This window comes from Ceratotherium simum, chromosome X, assembly GCF_057802395.1.
Source record: "Ceratotherium simum simum isolate JZ-2026a chromosome X, ASM5780239v1, whole genome shotgun sequence".
Taxonomy (NCBI): domain Eukaryota; kingdom Metazoa; phylum Chordata; class Mammalia; order Perissodactyla; family Rhinocerotidae; genus Ceratotherium; species Ceratotherium simum.
The window spans coordinates 1,597,299-1,622,676 of NC_141940.1; the positions used below are offsets into that span (position 1 = coordinate 1,597,299).

At 52.2% G+C, this 25,378-nt stretch overlaps 3 protein-coding genes and 1 non-coding gene across 7 annotated transcripts; 1 reads left to right on the forward strand and 3 right to left on the reverse strand.

The window, feature by feature from the left end:
- Positions 1 to 2,239: 2,239 nt before the first annotated feature.
- Positions 2,240 to 11,959, reverse strand: TAFAZZIN (tafazzin, phospholipid-lysophospholipid transacylase). The gene is given in 10 exon segments (XM_014797528.2): positions 2,240 to 3,186; positions 3,189 to 3,275; positions 3,674 to 3,726; positions 3,901 to 3,963; positions 4,116 to 4,157; positions 4,257 to 4,337; positions 9,533 to 9,618; positions 9,858 to 9,903; positions 11,221 to 11,349; positions 11,516 to 11,959. Coding segments are annotated over 10 exon segments (828 nt in total). The 5' UTR covers positions 11,625 to 11,959; the 3' UTR covers positions 2,240 to 3,054.
- Positions 11,960 to 13,232: 1,273 nt separating this feature from the next.
- DNASE1L1 (deoxyribonuclease 1 like 1) lies at positions 13,233 to 19,425 on the forward strand. Of its 4 annotated transcripts, none has more exons than XM_087426860.1 (8): positions 13,233 to 13,326; positions 14,992 to 15,201; positions 15,483 to 15,649; positions 15,731 to 15,817; positions 17,122 to 17,222; positions 17,367 to 17,479; positions 17,559 to 17,807; positions 17,890 to 19,425. In XM_087426860.1, exons 2-8 carry the CDS (start codon positions 15,067 to 15,069, stop codon positions 18,031 to 18,033), a joined length of 996 nt encoding a protein of 331 aa, XP_087282986.1. In that variant the 5' UTR covers positions 13,233 to 13,326; positions 14,992 to 15,066; the 3' UTR covers positions 18,034 to 19,425. The 4 variants fall into 4 exon arrangements, with proteins under 4 accessions (XP_087282986.1, XP_004443397.1, XP_087282985.1 ...); XM_004443340.3 differs by having other exon boundaries at positions 15,561 to 15,649; XM_087426859.1 differs by having other exon boundaries at positions 17,122 to 17,479.
- Positions 19,426 to 20,686: 1,261 nt separating this feature from the next.
- RPL10 (ribosomal protein L10) lies at positions 20,687 to 23,387 on the reverse strand. Its single transcript, XM_014797531.2, has 6 exons — positions 23,240 to 23,387; positions 22,306 to 22,364; positions 22,103 to 22,210; positions 21,751 to 21,889; positions 20,977 to 21,139; positions 20,687 to 20,896 (listed from the first exon to the last, which is right to left on the reverse strand). The coding sequence occupies exons 1-6, from the start codon at positions 23,260 to 23,262 to the stop codon at positions 20,744 to 20,746; spliced, it is 645 nt and encodes a 214-aa protein (XP_014653017.1). The 5' UTR covers positions 23,263 to 23,387; the 3' UTR covers positions 20,687 to 20,743.
- LOC147911694 (small nucleolar RNA SNORA70) lies at positions 21,188 to 21,323 on the reverse strand. The gene has a single exon (XR_015550799.1). It is a non-coding gene; the product is annotated as a small nucleolar RNA SNORA70 (small nucleolar RNA).
- Positions 23,388 to 25,378: the final 1,991 nt, after the last annotated feature.

Below are 25,378 nucleotides of genomic sequence, written 5' to 3' on the forward strand. Positions count from 1 at the left end.
AATAGCCAAGAAGTGGAAGCCACCCAAGTGCCCATCGACTGATGATTGGATAAAGAAGATGTGGTATATATATATACAATGGAATACTAGTCAGCCATAAAAAAAGACAAAATCGTATCATTTGCAACAACATGGATGGACCTGGAGGGTATTATGTTAAGCAAAATAAGCCAGACAGAGAAAGACAAACAGGGCATGATTTCACTCATATGTGGAAGACAAACTAATACACGGACAAAGAGAACAGTTTAGTGGTTAACAGAGGGGAAGGGGATTGGGGGTGGGGCACAAGGGGTGATGGGTCACACTTATATGGTGAATGGGAAATAATAATGTACAACTGAAATTTCACACTTATAAACTATTATGACCTCAATTAAAAAATAATAATAAAATAAATAAATAAATAAGTCCTTGTGTTGTAACGTACAGCATGGTGACCATAGTTAACAATGCTGTATTGCATATTTGAACGTTCCTAAGAGAGTAGATTTTAAAAGTTCTCATCACAAGAAAAAAATTTTGTAACTGTGTGATGATGGATGTTATCTAGACTTATTGTGGTGATTTTGCAATGGATACAAATATCAAATCATTATGTTATATACCTGAAATGAATATAATGTTATATGTCAATTATACCTCCATAAAAAGATTAAAAAAATAATATTTACTCTAGGCTTGTGGTAGTCTCCATCAGACTAAGAAAGGTTTTTTTGTAGACAGACTCTATCAGATTAACAAAGTTCCCCTCCATTCATAGTTTGCTAAGAGTTTTTAAAATTATGAATATTGTATGATTGATATGCTTCTGCATCTATTAAAATAATCATATGGATCTTCTCCTTTAATCAGTTAATACGGTGAATGACATTTATAGATTTTGCAATCCCAAAATAAGCCAAATTTTGCTATGAACCTAAAACTGCTCTAAAAAAGTCTATATAAAAAAGATCAAATTGCTGAAGTGTCTATACAGTACAATATCATTTAAAGTTTAAAAACATACAAAACTATATTTATATAATATCTATAGAGATTATGGAGTAAAAATACAAGAACATGATAAAATGGAACATTCTATCATAGGGTATAAAATCAGAACTCTTCATGAAATGTAGTTGATGTTTGTTCAAAGGGATATAAAATATATTCATGAAAAACGGATGTTACATTTGGACCTGTACATGCAAACTGGCCAACAGTCTGTTTTTACCTATATTTATTTACAAGTGTTTTTCTTTCCCCAAGTGATTTTTTTCCCTTCTAGTCATTTTATTTATTTTTGTTTTTTTGTGAGGAAGAGTGGCCCTGAGCTAACATCTGTGCCAATCTTCCTCTAGTTTGTATGTGGGATGCTGCCACAGCACGGCTTCATAAGCTGTGTGTAGGCCCATGCCTGGGATCTGAACCCGCGAACCCTGGGCCTCTGAAGCAGAGCGTGCGAACCTAACCACTACACCACCGGGCTGGCCCCTCTGGTCATTTTTAAAAACCTTTTATTTTGAAATGATTATAGACTCACACACAGTTGCCGTCCTGATCATCTTTGAATCTTCTCTTCTTGCTGGCTCAGTTTTGTGGTTCCATCTTCTCTTTCTTTCCACATTTCGATTACAGTATTTTTCATATTCTGTCTGACCCCGTCAATTTCAGAAGTCCCCAAGGGTTTCAATGTGTTCTTGTTTCTGCTGAACTAAGTACCGTGCTTCATTTCCTTCTACGTTTGGTGATCTTTGTGAGGTCTTTTTGGTTAATCCTAATCTGTGGACAAACTGGAGGCCTAAACTGAGTGCACTTTTCTCTAGAGGATTTGCTTTTGCTTCTGCCAGGAGCACCACCACCACCATGGACGCTCCTTTGCTCCCACCCAGGTTCCCAAGCTCAATCTAGGTGTTTCCTTCCCACCTCCCATCACAGCTCGTGTTGCTCATGGCAGCTCACTGGGCCCTTCAGAGACCTCCTCCCTCCTGGGAACCAGCCTGTGAAGGATCAAATTGCTACTTGCTTCTTGCTACCTTGCTAGGTTTGGGGTTTGAAGCAAGTCCATTAACCTGCTCTGCCTCCTTTGCAAAATGAGATTAATCCCTACTTTTGCAAGGTTATGGGGATTACAGGCAATGACTGAAGTCTTAAGTGACTGGGGCACACTGAGAGCTCAATGCGCCCAGGGCTTTAAGGGTCCAGCCTTCCTGTCCAGTGGGTCACCTCCCATCCCCACCCTTATAGAGGCCAGAGGTAAAACAGCACAATACAGATGCTTTATTGTTTACAAAACATGAAAACCCAGGCCCCAGGAGACTCGAGTAATGCCAGGGAAGCAGAAAGGATGGAGAAGTCAGTGGCCCTGGTGTGAAGGCGAGCAGCTGGGTCTCAGGCCCTTGCTGCCAGCTCCGTTTGGCTGGGCTCCACTTCTGGCAAAGGGCTGCTCTTCTGCCTGCAGCCTGGGGCTGGGCCCTGCCTGAGGCTCCCTCACTTGTGAGAAGCACGGGCAGAAGGAAGACGTGGCTGATGGTCATCCCTGAGAAGGTGGTGAGCAGCTCCTGGATTGGGGCGGGTGGGTGGAAGCCAGGCCAAGGGCCTCGTGGGACCCTCCCCAAAGTTCCAGCCTGACCACCCGCTCCCCCTTCAGCGACCCTCTCTCCTGATACCAGCCCTGAGAGAGAACACCTTCGTGGCCAAGTGGGAGGAGCAGCTGAGACCCTTCCTTCAACTGAAGACACACAGAGAAGCTGGAATGCTCACCAGCTAGGAGAGGGCACCCATTAAGGGTATGAACAAATCTAACAAACCTTATCTGAGCTCAAAGCATCAGTCCATCCCCCAGCCCCAGCTCCATGTGGGACGAGGACCCAAAGGCAGCACTGAGAGCCCGGCAGCTGGGGCTTGGGTCCCAGAGCTGCCTCTTCTCCAGGCCTTGGGGGCCGGCGCCCCATCCAGAGGAAGCAAGGGCAAGGTCTGGGCCGGGTGGCGCCTAGCTCCGGGGCTGCAGGTGGTTGTGGAGCTGTTCCGCCTGGGTCTTCAGGAGCTGGAATTCCTCCTGAATGAAGTCAGTCAGGGCTTTCCGCATCTCCACCTGAGGGGAAGGACTGGGGCTGGGCTGCAGCCCTCAGGGAGCTGCGCCCAGGGGCCCTGGCAGGCGGAGGGCACTGGGAGGGGGTGAGAACAGCTAGGGGGCAGCCCAGGGGGAAACTCACAGCCGACTTGTTTTCTGCCCGGAGCCGTTCGAGCACGGGCAGGGCACTAAAGGGCTTTCCGATCAGCACGGTGATTTTCTGTGGGGAGACCAGCCACCGGTGACAGCAACAGGGGGAGTGCCCACAGCCCCAGCCCAACTGCCCCGGGGAGCCAGAAGCCGAGTCCTGCCCCTAACTCACTGCTGCATGCTCCCTAGGGCCACTCTCCCTCTTTAGAATCAAGTGGTTGGGCTCAGTGGCATCCGAGGGCCATCCCAGTCCCGGGGTCCATGTTCTAGACGTCCTATCCCAGCCTGATGGCCTTTGCTCTCCTTCTACCGGTCCTGGTGCCAAGAAGGCCCTCTCTATGTTCCCCTCGGGCCCCCTCCTCAACCTCAGCTTCTGAATTTGGCCTCAATGGTGCTGAATGGGAGACACAGGGCAGATGGCAGACAGACAGACAGACCGACAGATGAAGGTCAGTAGCCCTTACTCACCTGTCCAAAGCGGGGGAAGTAGGGCGGGCTGTTAGGAAGGACATCGTTCATTCCTGCAGCGTGGTGGACAGAAGGCCAGGAAGCAGGCGTAGGGTGGAGCAGGGCAGCCTGGGACCAGATGGAGCCCTCTCCCTGCCACCCAGCAGAAACCCCTAACACCACCTAGGGAAGCCCCTCTCCCTGCCTCCATCCCCAGGCTGCATCCTCGGCCCGAGAAGGAGGCTCACCGACATGCCACAGTGGCAGGATGATGGGGTTGAGATGACACTCGGCAATCAGGCGCCCGATTCCTGTCCCAGGGAGAGGCAGAAACACTGGCATGAACAGAGCTTCAGTGCCAGCCTTTGGCCAGGGCCACCCCTGCCCTCCCCCAGTTAAAACCACCTGCCCCTTCCTGCTGCTACCAACGCACCCGTCTGCCACGGTCCACGCCAGCCCTTACCCCACTTGAAGCGCAGGAACTCGGAGCTCATGTTCACTTTGCCTGGTGAGAGAGAGGACAGAGGCGAGGCCTGGAGGCCATGGAGGAGGCAGTCCCACCCATATTCTTAGTGGGGGTCGCAACCCTGCCAGCCCCACTGACCTTCCGGGAAGATGTGCACCCAGTCCCCATGGTTGAGCTTCTCCAAAATGAAGTCCATTCCCTTCTGGTAGACGCCATCTCCTGCCCAGAAAAGGCCTCTCCCCGTTAGTCCCCATTATCCCAAGGCCACTCCTTCCCTCTCCCTGGGAATGAAGCAGTAGCTCAGGGATTTCCTCATCCCCCACTGAGCCATCCACACAGACCCCTTCCAGTGACTGTCTCTCCTGGGCCTGCTCAGCCCCAGCTGCACTGTGGCCCTTGACATCCTTTGTGCAATAATATCCTCTAAACCTCTAAGTGCCTGTCAAGTGCAGGCAGCATCATCGTCTCAAACTGTCTCTGACTGAAATTCTGAACTTTGCAATTCCTCCACCAATCTACGACCCCACCTTCTTTTTTTCTTTCTGTGAGGAAGATCAGCCCTGAGCTAACATCCATGCCAATCCTCCTCTTTATGCTGAGGAAGACCGGCTCTGAGCTAACATCTACTGCCAATCCTCCCCCTTTTTTTTCCCCAAAGCTCCAGCAGATAGTTGCACACCATAGTTGCACATCTTTCCAGCTGCTGTATGCGGGACACGGCCCCAGCATGGCCGGAGAAGCGGTGCCTCGGTGCACGCCCGGGATCCGAACCCGGGCCGCCAGCAGCGGAGTGCGTGCACTCAACCGCCAAGCCATGGGGCCAGCCCATACGACCCCACCTTCTGCCTGTTGGTCCCACCATAGCCTCAACCACTGGGCCACTTCAGCCGCAGGTATACACCTGAGGTATGCACCCTCACAGACCCCTGGATTGACTCACTACCCTCCCTGCCCTCTCTCTCTCCCCAGCCAGGCTCTTGTAGCCTTCTCTTTCTCCTTGGGATGTGCCCCCTCTGGGGCGAGCCTACCATCTGCTGCCCCTGGCTCAGAGGCCGCCTGCTGGAGCAAACCAAATCTATTCATAACTTCCAGCCTTGCTTGGGCCCCAGATTCTGGACAGCAAGCCTTTCCCTGGGATCTTGGCCAGGCCAGTTCCTGCAGCCACTCCTCACGGGCCTCCTAGCCCTGCCTGCACCCTCAGCCTCCACCGTCCCTTCCTCTTGCTAGCCCCTTCCTCACAGGGCTCCCCTTAACGAAGTCTCTCGGGAAAGGGAGAACACTGGATGGAACACACAGTGTCACTGAGAGTTGGGAAAAACTCAAACTTGCTAGACGGAAAAAAGTGGGGTCCAGCTGCCCCCAATGCTAGCAACACTCGCCTTAGAGACACCTTGAGACTGTGGAGGAAGAGGGAGAATCTCCCCCTGCCCTTTCTTAAGGTTCTTATGGCTGGCCAAATAATTAACAAGACAGGTTAGCAGGAGAAAATACCAAGTTTAATAACATGTACACAGGGGAGAAACTCAGAAATGAGCAGCTCGTCCCTCTGTCTAAGCTGCTTGCTTAAGTATTGTAGCTAAAGGCGAGGAAGGTATTGGGGGTGGGTAGTGGTTTGGGATTTCAGAGGGGAAGAAGACAATTCACATGGAGATAGAAATGCAAATGTCTGAACTCTTTTCAGGGCCACCTATAGAGAATGTGGCCAGGGAGAGACGGAATTTTTGATAAGAGGGGCTTGGTGCCTTTCCTATTGTTACATCTATTTTACATTATATTACAGCCATCATGATAATAACTCCTTCCTGAAACAGATCTTTTGCTTTAAATTCTTTAGGCAGTTTGAGAGGGGAAACTCAAATGTTCTTCCTGAGTTTTCTGAGTCTTTATTGTCTTCAGCTCCAAATAATCCACATACCAGAGTGGTGCTTCTTGGGTTAACCTGCCCTGAGCACCAACAAACCATGACACTAGACCCAGGCGGCCCGGTGGTCAGCAACAACACAGACATGGATGCCTAATGCTGTGTGCTGGCTTTCAACTTGGAGTCACATGGAGACAATCTGTGGCCACATGCAGTAAGAATCTCATCAACCTTGTCCATATAGTGGACAGAGACAGAGCAGGAGGGAGGTTGAAGGAACAGGGTAGAGTAAATATCCTCATCTTATCAAGTAGGGAGTAGAGAGCCATATCACAAAGAGGGAGAGAGACAGGCACTGGGACTGTCTCGGACCAGTGCACTAAGAAATGGACTTTTAGGGGCCGGCCTCATGATGTAGTGGTTAAGTTTGGCGTGCTCCGCTTCAGCGGCCCGGGGTTCACAGGTTCAGATCCTGGGAACAGACCTACACCACTCGTCAGCCACACTGTGGCAGCAACCCAAATACAAAATGGAGGAGGACTGGCAAAGATATTAGCTCAGGGCGAATCTCACTCAAGCAAAAAGAGGAATATTGGCTACAGATGTTAGCTCAGGGCGAATCTTCCTCAGCAAAAAAAAAAAAAGAAAAGAAAAAGAAAGAAATGGATTTTTAACCTGTTCTCTGCAAGGCCGAGTCTTTAGAAGGTGCTAGTTAGGGATCCAGAAGTCTCAATCCAACCCAAATGGGAACCTGGCCCAGCAGCTCCCTCAGGGGTTAGAGTTAAGGAGCAATCACCTACCAGTTTCTCAGGGTAGCATGAGAGCAGCAGTTTCCCTACTTGGGATCGCATTACCTGGTAGGAGGTGGGCTTCAGAGCTGCCGGCTCCTTCTCTACGAAAACCCACTGGTGCAACTGAGCCATGCAGCTTGAAACTGAAATTTTAAAACACTACTAATATGCTTTTGGAGCAACACTGCATAACGTTTAGCTTTTGCAAATGCTATTTCTACTCACTTGTATAGCTTGTGCAAGATCACTTCAATACTTCATGTCATATCACAAGGCCTATGCTTGGGGGGAAAGGGAACTTTTTGGAATGCAGAAGAAAAGTATGACAGATACTTCCTTTTTTTAAATCTTTGTTGTTAGATCTTTGCTACACATCAAATGTGTTTGATAAATAGCTCATCCCTGCCCACTTCCTCTCATTGAAGGTGCTTAGGATTAAGATTTCTGTATCAAAAAGAACAAAATACCTAAGAATAAACCAAGGAGGTGAGAGACTTGTACCCTGAAAACTATAAGACACTGCTGAAAGAAATTGAAGGTGACACAAATAAATGGAAAGATACACCATGCTCATGGATTGAAAGAATTAATATTGTTAAAATGTCCATACTACCCAAAACCAACTACAGATTCAAAGCAATCTTTTTCAAAATACCAATGTCATTTTTCACAGAACTAGAACAAATAAACCTAAAATTTGTACGGAACCACAAAAGACCCAGAATAGGATTAAGATTTCACTTTCTGTTTTTAATTGTGCAATAAAACTTAGATGCAGGTCAAAAAGAAGGACGAGACAAGAAGTGGATATGGAAGGCCTATGTCTTAGGTTGCAGAAGGGAGGAACTAAGACTTCGGGACAGGGGTACACAAGCCGAGTCCCCATCTCTCAGAACGGGGTGTGATAAACAACGCCATGGTCACTAGCCATGACCTTGTAGCCTCTGCTTGTGTTTCAGAGAAACGAAGTAGCCTCCAAAAGCAGCAAAAAGAGAAAGCATTTCAGGCGGCTGTCTCCAGGGAGTAATCTGAGGATCTGGAGGGGTGAGCCCTGCAGCTTTTCATTAAAAGTCTTTCTTTATTATTTGAGGTTACTTGATTGGATTTTACCAGGTTTTACTTTGACCAACTAGAAATAAGAAACTCTCCCTTGACCTCTAACACCTTTTGGTTACTTCCTCGTCTCTCTTCTTCCTCACAACTGAACCTCTGGGAAGAGTGGCTACCCCTGCTGTCTCCAACCACCTCCCCAACTCCCACAGCTCCTGCAGCTGTCACTCCATGGACATGGCTTTTCCACGGTCACTGGAGGCTTCCACAGTGCCAAAGCACTCTGCTTTGCTTCCTTCTTCTCTGGCCATTGCTTCCCGCTGCCTTGGTGGCTTATCTCTACTGTGTTCTGAGGCGCTGTCTTGTGCCCCTGCTCTCCCCCTCCACAATCTCATCTCTATGTTTGTGACTTCGTTTGTGGTTGAGTCCCCAATATCTTTATTCCCGACCATTCTTTTGAGTTCCAGAACTCCACATCCCACTGCCTCTGGGACGGCTCCCCTCCTCGGGTGATGGACTCTTCAGATGAAGCATGTGCAAAATGGGACCTACCTCCCCTCCCAACCCCTACACTGCTTTTCCTTCATCCCATCCTCCCAGTGGCTCAGTGTCACCAGATGTCACCTAGTGTCATCTTTGAGTTCTCTTTTTCTCGCCCCCTTCCACACCCAATCTATCAACAAGTCCTGTCAACTCTGCCTCCAGAGCATATCCCAAAGCAGGCCCCTTCTCCGTCTCTCCACGGTGACCCCAGAGGCCCAGGTACAATCCTCTGCTGCCAGAAGTACTGTGATAGCCCCTAACTGGGCTCCCCGCCTCCACCCAGCCCTACTTCTGTTCACCAGCCATGCTGCAGCCAGGGTGTTCTCTCTCTGAACCACAGATGAAAGTACATCACTACCCTGATGAGAGAGCAGAGTCTAATAAAATGATTAACATGATTATTCTAGAACTTTCACATTTGGCCTGCAACCTACATTTTCTACCTTTATTGCATACCTGTCCAGTGCCTGGCACGCCTGCCCATGTCTAGAGCACCTTTCCTTTCATACTCTGCCTAGAAAAATTCTACTTACACAGAGGAAAAAGCAACCTGGATTCGAATCCTGGCTTTGCCACCTCTCGCCCCATGACCTTGGGCCAGCAGCTTAATCCCTCTGAGCGCCTTTATCTGGAGAATGAGGATCAAAATGGGCCCTACCTCCTGAGGCTCTCGAGAGGTGCAGAGTAGTCACTCAATGTCACATCCCTCACCCCACAAGCCTATTTATTCTCATACCCTGCAGCCTCCGACATCTGCCACCACCATCAAAGACCGATGACACCGCACTGCCATCATTGAGTTAGCAACGTCCTCCTGAGAAGGGGCTGTGGATAATGCCTCCTTGATTCTAATGCCAGAGCCTCAGGTTCGCACAATCCTCAGGCAATTGCAGAGAATCGAGCACTCTCCAAGAAGCCATCGCTCCTCCAGTAGCCACTGCCACCTCTGTTGCCACACAATGAAGCTGGGCCTCACGCTAGTGGGGCAGCGGTCCCTGGCTCCCCTTGCTCCCAGGCTGCCTGTCCCACCTGGGTCCCTCCACTCCCTGTGCTGCCAAGCCAGAGGCACCAGCCACCAGCCTCCCTGCCCCAAAGGAGGCCAGAGAAGCCCCCAAAAGCACCTCCCTGCAGCCACTGGCCCACCAGCCCCTCCTGGAGGAGCAGCTCACCTCGACACACGGGCACACACTTGCCCAAGCTGAAGAAGTGGGAGTGCAGCTCCTTGGTGAAGCAGATGTCTGCAGCTGCCGGGGTCCTGGAGCAGGGACAGATGCAGTCATCCATGCCTCCTGTGCACACGGCTTCCCCACCCTCCCCCCAGCATGATGCCTGACATCATCAACAATGCAGAATGGAGGCACAGGAGGGCGTGTAGGGCCCTACTCTATGCCCTGCTTGGACTGCCGCCTCCTGGGCAGAGCAGGCGGAGGGCAAATCTGGGCAGAGATAGGTGAGGCCTGCCAGACCCACAGTGAGGGGCCCATTCTTCCTCACCAACGCATCAACTTCAAGTTCCAGATGTGGCGGAGTTTCAGGATCCCTAGAGAAGGAGAGAAAAGGCTTCATGCCCTAACTTACCTTGTCCCTAGGGAGCACCTTTTTCTGTCACCCTGTTTCAGGGAATGAGGGACAAGGGCACCAGCACTACCATTTCCCTATGGTCCGAAGTGGCATCTTCCAGACTCTTGGGCTGGACTCCCCAATTCTCCCTGGCTCCTCCCTCTCTCTCACCTCCCATATCTTATTAGTCGCCACATCTGGACTGCTTATTTCTCTGATATATATATATATGTATATTTGTGTGTGTGCGTGTGCGCGTGCACGCGAGAAGACCAGCCCTGAGCTAATATCCGATGCCAATCCTCCTCTTTTTTGCTGAGGAAGACTGGCCCTGGGCTAACATCCATGCCCATCTTCCTCTACTTTATGTGGGACGCTGTCACAGCACGGCTTGACAAGCGGTGTGTTGGTGCGTGCCTAGGATCCAAACCCCAGGCCACCACAGCGGAGCGTGCACATTTAACTGCTACGCCACCAGGCCGGCCCCTCTGATATATTTTGACACTGCCTATTCATCTACACCTCTCCCTTCATTGTCACTGCCACCACCCTAGTGCAGGCTACTGGATGGCTCTAAAGCCTCTTTCCTGGCCTCCTAGGATCCGCCTGCGGCACCCTACAGGCCATTCTCTGCCCAGAGGCCAGGGTGAGCTCTGAAAGGCTCCAAGTTGACCTGGTGGCTCCTTGTGAGCTCTAGGATAGTCTAACCTCCTGCATTCAGTGGTAGAAGCCCTGGGCAACCCTCTTCCCAGCCATCCAGGGTACTGGAGCCAACAAACTCCCCATGAAGTCAGCAGGTGAGGAACTACTAGGTGGTGAACCGGACTCCCAAACGAGGCTGGTTGAAGGATATAAACCCAGCTTGGGGAAAACCCAAAACCAGGACACAGGTCTTCCAGCCCCTAGCCCAGAGATTCCTTGACAGGACACCCTATCATCCTCGGTCATCCAGAGTCTTGTTCCCAAGACTCTGCGGGACCTTCAACAGTTTAGAGAATGGAGGGTTCCACAGGCCTGGTGCATCAGAGTACAGAAGCTGTTAGATCTTGCCCTGTGGACGTTTCCTCACTCCCTCACTCCCTCCAAATTTCTGAGGCCCTCTCCAAATCACGTTCCCTGAGAGGATGCTGAAGAAGCCACAAACAAAACTTTCACCCCTGAGGCAGGACACACCAGAAACCGGAGTGCCAGGGCTATGTGAAGAGCCCAGTGAGAGGTGAATTTGTTCTGCCTTTGTTTGGCCCCCGTCCTGAGTTGTGCCCCTGCCTCCCTGTGCCCAGCACACTGGTCCAGGTACCCCAGAGATGAGGGTCATCCATGCAGGACTGGTGATTGGAGACGGTGATGAGGGGAGTGGCTGGGCCTCGGTTCTCGATGAGTTCGTACAGCACCTCCTTGTTGTGGACGGTGAGGTGGTTCATGTACTCTGGGGGGGAGGGAGAAAGTATGGGGGGTCTTGGCCTCCTTCTCCCGGGGCCCAGGGGCTCCCCCCAGCCACGCTAGCCCTTGCCAGCGCCCCCAACCCCAAACCGCAACTCTGGCCGGGCGTGGAGACCCGTGGCAGACCCTGCCTCGGCTTCAGGCACACTCACTGGTCCAGAAGCAGCTGTAGGTGCCCACCAAGCCCATGACAACGCTGCTGGCCAGGGTCCAGGTGAGCGGCGGCACCGCAGGGAACGGCCATTTCACGTGTAGGGGCATCTTCGCCCCAAGACCGAGCTCTCTCCCACCGCCTCCGGCGGCCCGGTGCTCCCTCTGCCACCAGACAGCCGGTGGGGCCGCTCTAGGTCTATGTCCTCAACCGCTCGAGAGCCAGGTCCCTGACAGACCCGCGCCACAGACAAGCGCCGCAGCTTCGCGCGACAGGGGACTCGACCAAGGTCACCTCGCGGGTCAGGCCAGAGCCGAGCCCGGCCCCGCTCTCTCGCCACAGATGAGTCGCCACCGGGCACTGGAGCCGGAGGATGCAGCGAGTACAGACACGGGCCGGTGGCGGCAGCCTCACGCCCCGCACTCCCGCCGGAAAGCGAGCCCGCGACGGCGCCCGGCTCCCCGGCCGCCTGTCGCAAAACGCTCTCGGGCCGCTTGACGGCAATGGGGACAGGCCCGCGGGCCGCGTCGCCCCGCCCCACCCTGCCCTGCCCCGCCCCAGCGCAGTCGTGGTGGGAAGCCGCCGGCCGGCTGCGCAAGCCTTTTGTGTCCTTAATCCGTCCCCTAAAAGTCTCCGGGAGCTGGCCCGGTGGTGTAGCGGTTAAGTGCGTGGTCCGTTGCGGTGGCCTGGGGTTCGTAGGTTCAGATCCCCTGCGCGCACCGACGCACCGCTTGTCAGGTCATGCTGTGGCAGCGTCCCATATAAAGTAGAGGAAGATGGACATGGATGTTAGCCCAGGGCCAGTCTTCCTCAGCAAAAAGAGGAGGATTGGCGTGGATGTTAGCTCAGGGATGATCTTCCTCACACACACATAAAAAAAGTCTCCGGGGGTAACATGGGCTGTGACACCGTTCAAAGTCGGGGCTGGCGGAGCACTTTTACTTTAGTTTTTTTCCCCTTTACTTTTATTGAGGTAAAATTCACATAACATAGAATTAATCATTTTATAGTATTTTATAGCATTTTATATTATATAGAGCATCTGATATATATAACATATGATGTTATGTTATTATATGTATTATATTATGTAATTGTACATAATTACATACAATTTTACATAATTACAGTATTACAGAATTGTACTATATATATGTATGTAATATATAACATGTGATGTAATATATAATATGTAGCGATATATAGCATAAAATGGGAAATTATATATATATATATTTCGGTATTTTATATCATTTAGTACATTCACACTGTTGTCAACCACCACCTCTAACTAGTTCCAAAACATGTTCATCACCCCAAAAGAAAGCCCTGTACCCGTTAAACAGTCTATTTTTAATTTTTAAAGCAGAATTTTATTGATTTTTAAAATTTTTTCCAACCTTCTGCTCATCGCCACCCCTAATCCATTAGCACGTAGGTCCTACTAACAGGGACATTGCTCTGATGACAGCATTACAACCATCCAGTGAGGACCCACCGCCTGACCACAGACCCTGCCTGAGTTCCCCAGTTGTCCCAACAGCGACAGTGCACGACCCTATGGGGCACTGAGCTGCCAGCTCTCTAGTCCCTTTCTCTTGGAGACAGTTACTCAGTCCCTGCCCTCTGGGAAGGGTGTGGCAACTGGCCTGGCCTTGACATGACATAACGTGAGGAGTGAGTCAGGAGGCGAGTCTCTTCCTCTTTCCTCCCCTCCCCTCCAGTCTCTGCCCAAGCAGGCACTGCGATTCCGTGGGGTGTCAGGATCCACTTACAGCTGAGGCAGGCGTGGAGACAAGCTGGTCTGTGCAGGTAGGGGAGCCCTCTTGGCAAAGGGATGGAAGAAGTTGCCCCCAGCCTGGGGAGGAGGGTGAGAAGGGAAGGGAACCACAGGACTGCGGCCAAGGCCTGGTGTTGGGAGCCTGGGCTGGGCTTTGGGCTGAGGCCAGGAACAGTCATTCTCTGGTTCTTCTTTCCCTCAGCCCTTGTGGGGGCCACTGGCCCCAGGGGCTCCAAGCTGGGGCCTCCAAGCCTGCAGTTACCAGCCCAGGGCTGCCCAAATACCCATGTACATCCCAGAATAGGCACCAGGGCAGGGGACTCAAACTAGCATGAGTGACAGAGCAGGTGGCCAGGGAGAAACAGGCATTGAGCCCAAGCCAGGAGACTGAAGGAGATGCACAGAGAGGCAATGACAGAGACAAAGAGGGGGATAGCAGAGAAAGACAGAGGCAGAACATGAGCCCAAGGGGAAGGCAATGAATGAGGTGACAGAGAAAAGCAGGCAGACAGAAGTAGAGTGACTTATGTTGCTGAATGAAAGTGACATGGACAGGGAATGGAGCAAGGGGCTGAGCTCAAAAGACAGGGCAAAGTCTGGGTGAGCCTGAGACAAAGATAAACCAAGAGAGCTGTTCAGGAAGAGAGGGCCTCTAGTCGGTAAGATGAAGAAGAAGGGCTGCCAGTGGTGGTTGGGTGTGAGAAAGGGGCCCCATCACACACCACAGTGGGGTGATTTGGTGTATCTGAGATCATTTTACATGTATACGCCCTTGAACCCAGCAATTCTACTGCTGGGAGTTTGTCTTAAAGATAACATCTCACAAGCAGGGAGAGAGATATGTGCAAGGATGGTCCTCCTAGTTGCTAAAGGGGGTGAAAAGTTGGAATCAACCCCAGGGTTGAACCCTTGTGCACTGCTGGTGGGAATGTAAGATGGTGTAGCCGCTATGGGAAACAGTTTGGTAGTTCCTCAAAAAATTAAACACAGCGTTACCATATGATCCAGCAATTCCACTTCTGGGTATATACCCAAAAGGACTTAAAGCAGGAACTCGAAGAGATATTTGTACACCCATGTTCACAGCAGCATGATTCACAGTAGCCAAAGGGTGGAAGCAACCCAAGTGTCCATCAACAAATGACTAGATAAACAAAATGTGGTCCATCCACACACTGGGATGTTATTCAGCCTTAAAAAGGAAGGACGTTCTGACGTGTGGATGAACCTCGAACACATGCTAAGTGGAAGAAGCCAGTCACAAAGGACAGACGCTGTATGATTCCACTTGTTTGAGGTCCTAGAGGAGTCAACTTCACAGAGACAGAAAGTAGGATGGTGGGTGCCAGGGGCTGTATGAGCCGGAGGGGGGGTAGTGTTTCATGGGGACAGAGTTTCCGTTTGGGAAGATGAAAAGTTCTGGGGATGGATGGTGGGGATGGCTGCACAACAGTGTGAACATACTTGATGCTACTGAGCTTGTACACTTAAAAATCGTTAAGATGGTAAATTCTATGGTATGTGTATTTTACCACAATTAGAAAGAATGAGGTCAAGGCATATATGCCAGTGTCAGAAGATGTCCCCAGGGAGGAAGGCAGGATATCTGCGATGCTGGCAACTTGGGAGGCTGGTGCTGGGCAGCAGGATGAGCATCAGTTTCTCTGTCCCATATTACCTTGTCCTTCTGGAACCAGAACTGAGCCCAGCTGGGACTGCACCCTGGGGTGACCTGGATTCCTCCGGAGGGTCCCAGCAGCACACACACAGCCATGCACTGCCCAGCCGCGCTCCTGTTCCTCCTCCTGGCCAGTGGGGCTGAGGCCTTTCGCATCTGCGCCTTCAACGCCCAGCGGCTGACGCTTGCCAAGGTGGCCAAGGAGCATGTGATGGACACCTTAGTTCGGGTAGGTTCATCACTGCAGGGAAACTGCACCCCTAAGGGCCATGATCAAAAGCCCCCAGCCCTGCCTGACCAAGGGCATGTCCCCGAGGAGAGGGGACATCAAGAGACATGGGTGTGGAGACATGGAGCACATTCCTTCCCTGTCGTTAGCCTCAGTCTCCTCCTCTGTAAAATGGGTGCAGTGTGGGTAGGGATGGCATTCAGTCTTCTCCCAGGTTCTTTCTAGTCCCACTGCTTTCAGTGGCAGAAGCCAGTGCCACATGACACTCTTGGCCATGCCAGTGCCAGTTCCCCAGGGACACCACCCTGCTCCCGCAGTGGCTGGCACTGAGTGGGGCCAGCCTTCCTGGTGTCCTGCAGATCCTGGCTCGCTGTGACATCATGGTGCTGCAGGAGGTGGTGGATCCTTCTGGCAGTGCTATCTCCCTGCTGCTTCGAGAACTCAAGCGGTGAGGAGGGGTCTGTGGGTGTAATCTGGTGCCATACCAGAGCCTCATGGCCCCTGACCCTGGGTTCCCCTTTCCTGGCAGATTCGATGGCTCTGGGCCCTACGACTTCCTAAGCAGCGCCCAGCTGGGGCGCAGCACATACAAAGAGAAGTACGTGTATATCTACCGGTAAGCACAGACAGTGGCCAGCCTCCTTCTCATCGCGCTCTTTCCCCTCAATGGTTTTATTCTGGGATCTTCCTCTCCTCTGCCCCAGCCGGCTTTGGCACCCGTGTGTCCCTACAGCAGGAAGCCTTCCTTCTCCATGCACAGATGTGGGGTTCCTCTGCCTCTCTCCTGTGAAAGCCACTGGGGCTTAGAGTGAAGCTGGCCCCCTCTTTGGGAGTGGCCGGCTGCAGCTTCTAGGAAGAGGTTCAATGGGGGCCCATCGGGGGTCTTGGGAAGACCCAGTTTCTGGAAACAGCCCTAAGTCCCTGGGAGGACAGCCTCGGGAGAAGCCCTTTGGGGTCAGGATCCTGAGGTGAGAGAAAGAGACCTGTTTCTCTATAGAGATGCAATTATATAATGTCTAGAATTCACTCCAAAATAACAGGGGAACAGAAACTTGTCCATACAGGAATGCTCCTAGCAGCATCACTCATAACAGCCCCGAAGTGGAAACGAGCCAAGTGTCCATCAGCTGGTGAAGGTTTGTGTGTGTGGTCTCTGCCCACGATGGAAGGAATGGAATCCTGACCCATGCTGCAGTATGAGTGGGCCTTGGAATCATTATACTATGGGAGCAAAGTCAGACGCAGAAGACCACATGTTAATTTGCTTCCATTCACATGAAATCTCCAGAATAGGCAAATCTACAGTGAAAGAAAACAGATCAGTGGCTGCCAGGGGCTGGGGGGGAGGGGAATGGGAAGTGACTGCTAATGGGTTTCTTTTTGGGGTAATAAGAATGTTCTAAAATTGATTGTGGTGATAGTTGCACAACCTTGTGAATGTACTAAACACCACTGAATTGTGCATTTTAAACAGGTGCATTTTATGGTATGTGAATTATATCTCAATAAAAAAAGTCCTAGAAAAAAAGGCTAGGAAGGCTGTGCCCACATGAAACAGGGTTGCTGATGGAGGGCCCTCTCCCTGAGTGCCAGCATTTTTTTGTGTGTGAGAGGAAGATTAGCCCTGAGCTAACATCCAATGCCAATCCTCCTATTTTTGCTGAGGAAGACTGGCCCTGAGCTAACATCCATGCCCATCTTCCTCTACTTTATATGGGACGCTGCCACAGCATGGCTTGACAAGTGGTGTGTCAGCATGCGCCCAGGATCCCAACCTGTGAACCCTGGGCCGCCGAAGCAGAGTGCACACACTTAACTGCTACACCACCGGGCTGGCCCTGAGTGCCAGCTTTGATGTTGGCACTTGCAAGCCAAACTCAGTGACATGGGGCCACTGCTTCCTGTCCCTTGGTCCCCCAGGTCCCACAAGACGCAGGTCCTGGATTCCTACACGTACGACGACAAGTATGACCGCTTTGCCCGGGAGCCCTTTGTGGCCCAGTTCACTTTGCCCAGCAAGGGTAGGAGGGGAAGAAGGGTGGCCCTGCTCTGTGGGCGGGGGAAGGGAGTCTGGCTGGCTCTTCCGGGGGCTTGGTCACCCGCAGGAGGCTGGTCAGAGAACGGCCAGGAGTGGGTGGGAACCCTCCATCCCTGGGGCTTCACAGTCCTTCCCAGCCTGGTGCTGGTCCCGCTGCACACCACTCCGAAGGACGTAGAGACGGAGCTGAACGCCCTGTACGACGTGTTTCTGGATGTCTCCCAGCACTGGCAGAGCAAGGTAGGACCGGGCAGATTGCACAGGAGGGATGGGGACAAGATGGCCAGGTGTCCAGGCCCAACTGCTGCCCCCTCTCCAGGACGTGATCCTGCTCGGGGACTTCAATGCTGACTGCGCTTCGCTGACCAAAAAGCGCCTGGATGAGCTGGTGCTGCGGACTCAGGCAGGCTTCCACTGGGCGATTGCTGATGGGGAGGACACCACAGTGCGGGCCAGCACCCACTGCACCTATGACCGCATCGTGCTGCACGGGGAGCGCTGCCAGAGCCTGCTGCGTGCCGCGGCCGCCTTTGACTTCCCCAGGAGGTTCCAGCTCACCGAGGAGAAAGTAAAGTGGTGGGGCAGGAACAGGGTCACCGAGAAGTCCCTCAGCCCCGACACTAACACTTTGTCCCACTGCCCATCCCCAGGCTCTCAACATCAGCGATCACTACCCTGTGGAGGTGGAGCTGAGCCGGGCGGCATGCAGGGTCCAGCCCCTTGGCCTGCCTGCTTTCTTGCTTCTGTCGCTGCTGCTGCCACTCCTGCCCCCCCAGCTGGACCTAGTGGCCTGAACCGCCCAACGCCTGCTGTCCACAGATGTGACGACTACACTGCCTTCAGGACTCACACCCTGGCTTCCCCTGTCTATCCTGTCCTGGGGCCAAAGTGACTCCTGAGGGGCTTCAACTGCAGCCCTGCCCCATCGGACTGTAGCCCTCCTCCACCAGACTGCAGCCCTGCCCAGCCCTGCTCCATCCGACTGCAGCCCTACCCAGCCCTCCTCCATCGGACTGCAGCCCTTCTCCATCTGCCTTTTCTTTGGTTTGGCTTGTGTTCTTCAGTTGGGCCTGTGCCTGGCATCAAAACATAGAAGATGGGGTCAGCCCCATGGCTTAGCGGTTAAGTGCGCGCGCTCCGCGGCTGGCGGCCCAGGTTCAGATCCCGGGCGCGCACCGACACACCGCTTCTCTGGCCATGCTGAGGCGGTGTCCCACATACAGCAACTAGAAGGATGTGCAACTATGACATACAACTCTCTACTGGGGCTTTGGGGAAAAAAAAAAAAGAGGAGGATTGGCAATAGATGTTAGCTCAGAGCCGGTCTTCCTCAGCAAGAGGAGGATTAGCATGCATGTTAGCTCAGGGCTGATATTCCTCACACACACACAAAAGAATGTAGAACATGAGGAAGGCAGGGGTCCTGAGGCTGGACCCATGACACTACCTCTTCCCCCAGGTAGTCTCAGGAGGGGAGGCAAAGCAGGCTCCAGGGCTTGGAGAGAGGGAAGAGAGGGCTTAGGAGGTGATCTTGGCTAAACTCCTGACTGCTGCAGGGCTCAGAAAAGGGAATCACAACACATCAAAAGATTTTATTATATGACAAAAAGGAAATTTACATACACACTGAGAACAGAAAGCTAGATTGGGAGAGATATTACATATGTGTAGCAGATATGTCAAAGGGCCATCTTTATTGTACACAGGATTCATATGAATCAACAAAAAAATATTAAGACCACAGTAGATACAAGGATGGAGATAAGCAGTTTACACACGCGTGTGCGCACACAAAGTAGCAAACGACAGGAAACGTTTCTCCTTGTAATACAGTGAATGAAAATAGTTGCACAGGCCTGATGCCTGCAGTCAAGCCCACGTTCATAACCACTGTACAGCCCAGCCCCACCACCTAGGGCGCTGTCAGTCCACATTGGCATGTAAGTCGAGTATGGGGCAGCGTGGAGGAGGCTGGTTACCAGTGCTACAAGTGCACACAGAAGAAATCTCTAATCAGAGCAGCTACCACGTGAGCACACACGCAGGGAAAAAGGGCTCCAGGGTGGTAGACACGGCCAAAACGTTCACAATGAGCCCACGTGGGGTGTTGCTGTCATGGGACCCTCCCTTCCCCAGCTCCATTTTCCAAAGAACAGAGCTCAGTAAAAACATAGTGGGGCATAAAAGCTGCTTAAGTGCAAATTATAATATTTATGGTTTAGAACCATCTCTTCGAGATGAAAAATAAAGGTAATTTTAAACTTTAAAAATGGCTATAGGGCCGGCCCCGTGGCTTAGCGGTTAAATGCATGCGCTCCAATGCAGGCTGCCGGATCCCGGGCGCGCACAGACGCACCGCTTCTCCGGCCATGCTGAGGCCACGTCCCACATACAGCAACTAGAAGAATGTGCAACTATGACTTACAACTATCATTGGGGCTTTAGGGGAAAAATAAATAAATTAAAAAAATTAAAAAAAAATGGCTATAAATAAAGATTATCAGGGGCCACAGGGACTAAGCTCCACATGGAACCCCGCCTGGAGAGCAGCCTGCAAACTGCAGCACGGCTCTCCCCAACATGCCTGGCCCTGGAATCAGATCCCTTCATGGTCATGAAGACCCTTCAGGTCTTCTTCAGGTGCACAGCCTCAGGCCATCCTGCCTAGCAGAACTCTGCAGGCCTCCTTTTGCTGCTCCCTTAGGATACTCCAGAGCCCTAATGCTGCTCTTGCAGCAGGGTAGCCCTGGCACACAACTGGGGTGCCAGCCAGCACATGGGATCCTCAGGCAGAGGCGGGATCACACTATCTACCCAAAGGTCTTGTTGCCAAGCCCTATGGGCCAGTTTAATGGCAGGAGCTTGGTGCTGGGGTGGACACTGACCAGAGTGGTCAAGGGCCCTGGGAATGAGGCCCTAGGAGAGGGGTGGGGCTTAGGTCAGTGAGTCAAGGACTTTGATAAATAGGGTCAGGCCCAGGATAAGGCTGTTTGAGGAGTAACGAATGAATCTGTCTCCTGAAGGGCTGGTTAGAACATGGCCGGGACCATCCAATCCAATTTACATCTCCCCATTTACCGTGATGTTGCTTGTCTGGGACATTTGGGGAAAACTTCCACAGCAGCCCAAGGTGAGCCTTAGGCCTCAAGCCCTTTTTCATCAGCTGGTTAGAGCACTTTACTAAGGCAGCACTTGATGCGTATGGACTAACTGGTCTGGGCTTGCAAGGGGATTTTGAACCTACAGCCTCTGATCTAGGGAGAACCAAGTCAATGTTCCACTGAGAGGCTGCTGGTCCCAGCCCATGTTCTGAGTTTGTTCCCTCACTGGTGCTGCTAAGTGCCAGTTGGCCAGCTTAGTCGTCAGCCTTTTTCTGAACAGAAGGGACAGGGACCACAGAGTTCCCAGAGGCTCTCCCCGACATGAATCCAAATGCAAAGACAAATGGACAGTAAGTAGGATTTATTGGTGGGCGTGAGTAAGGAGGAGGCAGTGCTGAAGCTCTCATGAGTGCAGGGCCCGCCATTTGTCCAGGGGGCCACGATTAGGGATGTATTTGACCCCACAGCCATCCGGGATGAGCCGCTTTTCAGCCACCATGTCTTCAAATTCATCCGCATTAAACTTAGTAAAACCCCACTTCTTGGAGATGTGGATCTAGGAAGAGACAGAGGTGAGTCAGGAGGCCTGGAGACTAGGGCGAGAAAAGGTGGGACCCAGCCTGCAGCACTACTTACCTTCTGGCGGCCAGGGAACTTGAACTTGGCCCTGCGTAGGGCCTCAATCACATGCTCCTTGTTCTGCAGCTTGGTGCGGATGGACATGATGACTTGGCCAATGTGGACCCTAGCCACTGTGCCCTGGGGCTTTCCAAAGGCACCCCGCATACCTGTCTGGAGCCTAGATTGGAGACAGCAGGAGATCAGACACGAAATGTCCACTGGAAAGGGCTGTCTCCAAGGTCCCTTAGGGCAACCCATACCAAGCAACAGGCTGCATACACTACCAAGGAGGCTGCTGTTCGCAGCCACTGCACACCATGCCCCCATGGGGAAAAGAGCACGGTCGGCTTAATTGGCTGCAGAGAACCCTCAAAACAGAAATGACCAAAAACACACCATCCAGAGTCCCTGCAAGTTGCCACTGGGCTCATGTGAAAGCCCTCCAACATGCAACCACCCGAATTTCCTGCTTGCTGGCAGACAGCTGTCACCAGGTTCAAACAAGCAGCTATGCCCTCAGAAGAACCTCCCTCCACCTGCTGCTCAGGGGCTGCTTAGGCATGACGCTTTTTGTGTTTCTGGGACTCAGTTCTGTTCATCTATGCAGTGGTGCAAGGGGAAAGCATCCACTGAAATACACTTGCCAGCCCTTGGCCTACCTTTGCTATGGGTGGTTAAGTCTGTTTATGTGGGGCCACCTCTTTGCCCTGACAAAAATAATCAAGCCCAACAAAGGCCTCAAGTTATGAGAAAATACCTGAGAAGGCCAAGAACCAGGACCCAGCTCACCTGTCAGCCCCGGCGCAGGACAACATCTTGTTGATGCGGATGACGTGGAAGGGGTGGAGCCGCACTCGGATGTGAAAGCCATCTTTGCCACAGCTTTTCACCATGTACTTGTTGGCACAAATACGAGCAGCCTCCAGGGCTAGGTAGGGGGAAAGGAAGGCAGCAGAATGAGACACGAGGACACACAAGTACTTACCATGGCCCTCCCTGGCTCTCGGAGGACATCTGTATTGGCCGGGTGAATTTTGTATAGCGGCTTACAACTGGGTGCTCATGATTAACGAACTGGTAATTCCAGTAATTTGCATTCTGGGTCTGACTGAGAGAATACACAGAAGGGACTAGGCCTCACCTTCGGAGGAGAGCTGCTCATATTCATCTGACACCATGTGGCCACAGAGTGGGAACTCATCGACTTTTGCCTTCTTCCGTCCCAGATCAAAAATGCGGATCTTGGCATCTGAAAAAAAGCCCAGATAAGTGGTGGTCGGGGGTGCGGCATAGGCAATCAGGTCAGTGCAGCCAAACCAGTTTCGGAGCTCTTCCACTACTTACCAGGGACACCTCGGCAGAAGCGAGACTTTGGGTACGGCTTGTTCTTACAATACCGGTAACTGCAAAGGGGGAAAAACCCAAGTTTGCCAGGGATTCACAAGTGAACTCGAGAACAGGCACTTTGAATGCTCCCTCAAGTGAAGACCAAAGGACTGGGCAAGAGAGGGGTGACACATGAATCTCTAAACTGTCTCCATTCCTAGAAATTGGCTCTAAAGCAAGACATGGTCTGAACAAGCTGTTGAAAACGTAGAAGACATCCATGCTAGAAACACGGAAGTAAAAATATCTCCCTTTTTCCCTTACGGAGCTTTAGACTTGCTCTAAGGCCAACACTTTGAAATAGTATCTCATTTCAAGGCACTGCTTACTACAAATTTGCTGCCTAACAGTAACACAGTTCATACCATCCACCTAAAGACTTCTGGGCACGTGGCATTAAATCCGCCTCCGAGCCACGTGAAGGGCTCCCGGCGCCCCCTGCAGGGCACATGAGGCGGCTGAGCCCACTTTTCTGGGACAGCCCTTGGCGTCCGAGGAGACCACACGGCATGTCGCCCGGAAATAAACTGCGGATGGCACACAAAGGTCCCGAGAGAGCAGCGAGCATAAAAAGGCAACAACTTTCCAGGACAGAAGGCAGGACGCAAGCTGGACGTCACCTCCAGCCCAAACTGGTGCAGCACATGCAGTCCACGGTCAATCCGCCAATCCAACAAAATGGGGGAAGGGCTAAACAGCGGCATGAACTTTTAAAGAGACGGATGATATAAAGACCTAAAACGACTCAGAAGGCACTGAGAAAAACGTGGAGTCTGTTCTCAGAACTGGAAAGCCGCACTAGGGAGGCCCCATCCCACAGCTGTTTTTAGCAGCCAAATACAGTTTTCTCTCCCTTTTCCCGGCAGCGAAACTGAATGGATACGGCACTCACCACCGGGCAGGGCGGCGGCCCATGGCGACACCAGGATCTTCACTGGCTAAAACAAAACAAACAAAGTCGGAACAGAAGACGAGAACAGGCCGCAAACCAACGGACAGAAACTGTAAACTAACCACCCAAGACCAGAGCAACAACTACTCACCGCGCCGAAGAGAAAGAGGCGCTCCCACGCCTGCGCATGCCTTATATAGGCGGTCTATCTTCGCGCGTAGGAACCATAGAGTCCCGGCGAGGGCGAGTGGACGCTCTGTCACACTTCCCGACCATAGAGGCAGCGGCGCTCTGCGCCTGCGTGCGGGCGTGGCCCGGCACATGCGCAGAGCGGCGAGGTGGCTGGCCACGCTATCGCGGGGGGCCAGCTGACGAATGGGGCGTTGCCACATCCACAGGCCAACCCAGCTTGTGGCCGGCCATGTTGGGTGTAGAACTCTTTCCCGAGGCTTTCCTGTAACTCTGAAGGACGTATGTTCCTAGAGTGGAAAAAAGGAAAGTACTCCCGAGTGGGGCTCATGACAGCCGCGCGCGTGTTCCCGGGAGTCGCGGAGACTGGAACACGCTGTCCGTGCCTCCCTCTAGTCTCCAGGGCCTGGCGGGGACGCACCTTACTGAAGCCTCAGCCCGCGTTCCTTTGTTGACGGGGAGGCCGGAGCGAGAGGCCCGCCCCCCGTTCGCCCTGCCCTAACTGAAGAGTCCGCAGTAGGCTTTGCTGTGAGCCGTGCGCCGTGTCCCGGTTCTCCGGAGGCCTAGGACAATCTGCAACCTCACGCGAGAGAAAGTCCGAGGAAAAGCCTCCACCGAGATCCAGGGCCCCCGAACACCGTTGAGCCCGCCCTGCCCACCCTGACCCAGCAGAGAAAAGACTTCTGCTCCTCAGGGTGTCTTGGAGGAGGGTGGCAATCCCACCCAGATGGCAAAGTAGCACTGTCGCTCCACCGGCTGCGCTCCAGTCCTGGCCTCTGAGAGCTGCCTTGCTCCACGCTCCTAGGAGCTTCCACCCTCCCAGGGCCCAGAATGTGCCTCCCCACCCACACCCCGTGCCAAGGGTGTCTGGGATGGTTCTCTGTAAACCTTCGATCCCACCCAAACACACACACAAGAATAGTATCCAGAGAGGTGGGCAGAGCTAGTGCTTGAGTCACCAGGCATCGTGTGTCCACCAGAAGTGCCCAACTCTTCCAGAAGTGCGGACAGCATGAAGGTAACAAAGTCTTCCCCGTGTCACTTGACAGATGTGGCCTGCCAGCGAGGGGATCCTATTCAAGCACACCTATATTTCTCCAGGAGAACTGTCACTTTAATAAACGGCAACAGGTCACTTTGGGAAGGTTTAGGAAGATTTGTGGTGTATCCTTCCAGCAGTGGGGCAGAGGAGTCTGCCCAGAGGACCTAGCCTCCGCTTGCATCTGGGGTCACTGGGTCTGGAAATGGTGAGAGGCTGTGACTCACGGCTAGGGCAACTCAAGTCAGGTTTTTGGCTCCCAGATCTAGAGCCTTTAGGGTTGTATACATTAAGCAGTGCTGCAGCAGGCTGCCCATCTATTTCATTTTTACAGACACTGATCTTTTCACAGCTTCTCAAGGATACAGGTGTTCTTGCTCTAATAGCTCTCTCAACACCTCACTTAAGAGCTGCTTCTGGACCTTCCCATGGAACATAGTTGAGGACTGGTGTATTCAGGTCAAATGTGATCAGTTTACTCCAGAATTCCTCTACCTCATGCCAGGGCAGTGCTGGCACTGAAACCGATGAACATCAGGCCACCAGTGAGTCCAAGTTTCCGTCAATCAACCAAGCGAGGTGCTAGACTTCTGACCAGCTGCATGTGCTGACACATTCAATCTGGAACCTCTGGTAACTGCACCCCTATCAGTGAATCCAGCCCCGTTGAGTCTCTTAGCTCACCTCCTTAGTCTAACACCCTAAGAATCCACTCCCACAAATATTCAAATAAGGTTCAGCTGGTAGATGTCCATCAAGTCTTGGAAATTTTTATTGATGTGTGAGCTGTTTCCTCCTGGGTCAGACTTTGTGTCTGTCCCCATGGAGATGTAGAGATTTGACACTAATTAAGGGTCTAATGGCAACAGAGGGTGGTTGCAGAGGGTATGGAGGACAACACATCTAGGCAC

What these genes read in the sequence shown, in the direction of transcription:
- DNASE1L1 (XM_087426859.1), top strand. Translation starts at nt 15,067, where the DNA reads ATGCACTGCCCAGCCGCGCTCCTGTTCCTCCTCCTGGCCAGTGGGGCT. An exon ending in TGATGGACACCTTAGTTCGG is followed by an intron (nt 15,202 to 15,482) that starts GTAGGTTCATCA and finishes TGGCCATGCCAG; the next exon opens with TGCCAGTTCCCCAGGGACAC. An exon ending in AAGTACGTGTATATCTACCG is followed by an intron (nt 15,818 to 17,121) that starts GTAAGCACAGAC and finishes TTGGTCCCCCAG; the next exon opens with GTCCCACAAGACGCAGGTCC.
- RPL10 (XM_014797531.2), bottom strand. Translation starts at nt 23,262, where the DNA reads ATGGGCCGCCGCCCTGCCCGGTG. An exon ending in GGCCGCCGCCCTGCCCGGTG is followed by an intron (nt 22,365 to 23,239) that starts GTGAGTGCCGTA and finishes CCCCCTTTGCAG; the next exon opens with TTACCGGTATTGTAAGAACA. An exon ending in TCCTGCGCCGGGGCTGACAG is followed by an intron (nt 21,140 to 21,750) that starts GTGAGCTGGGTC and finishes TCTCCAATCTAG; the next exon opens with GCTCCAGACAGGTATGCGGG.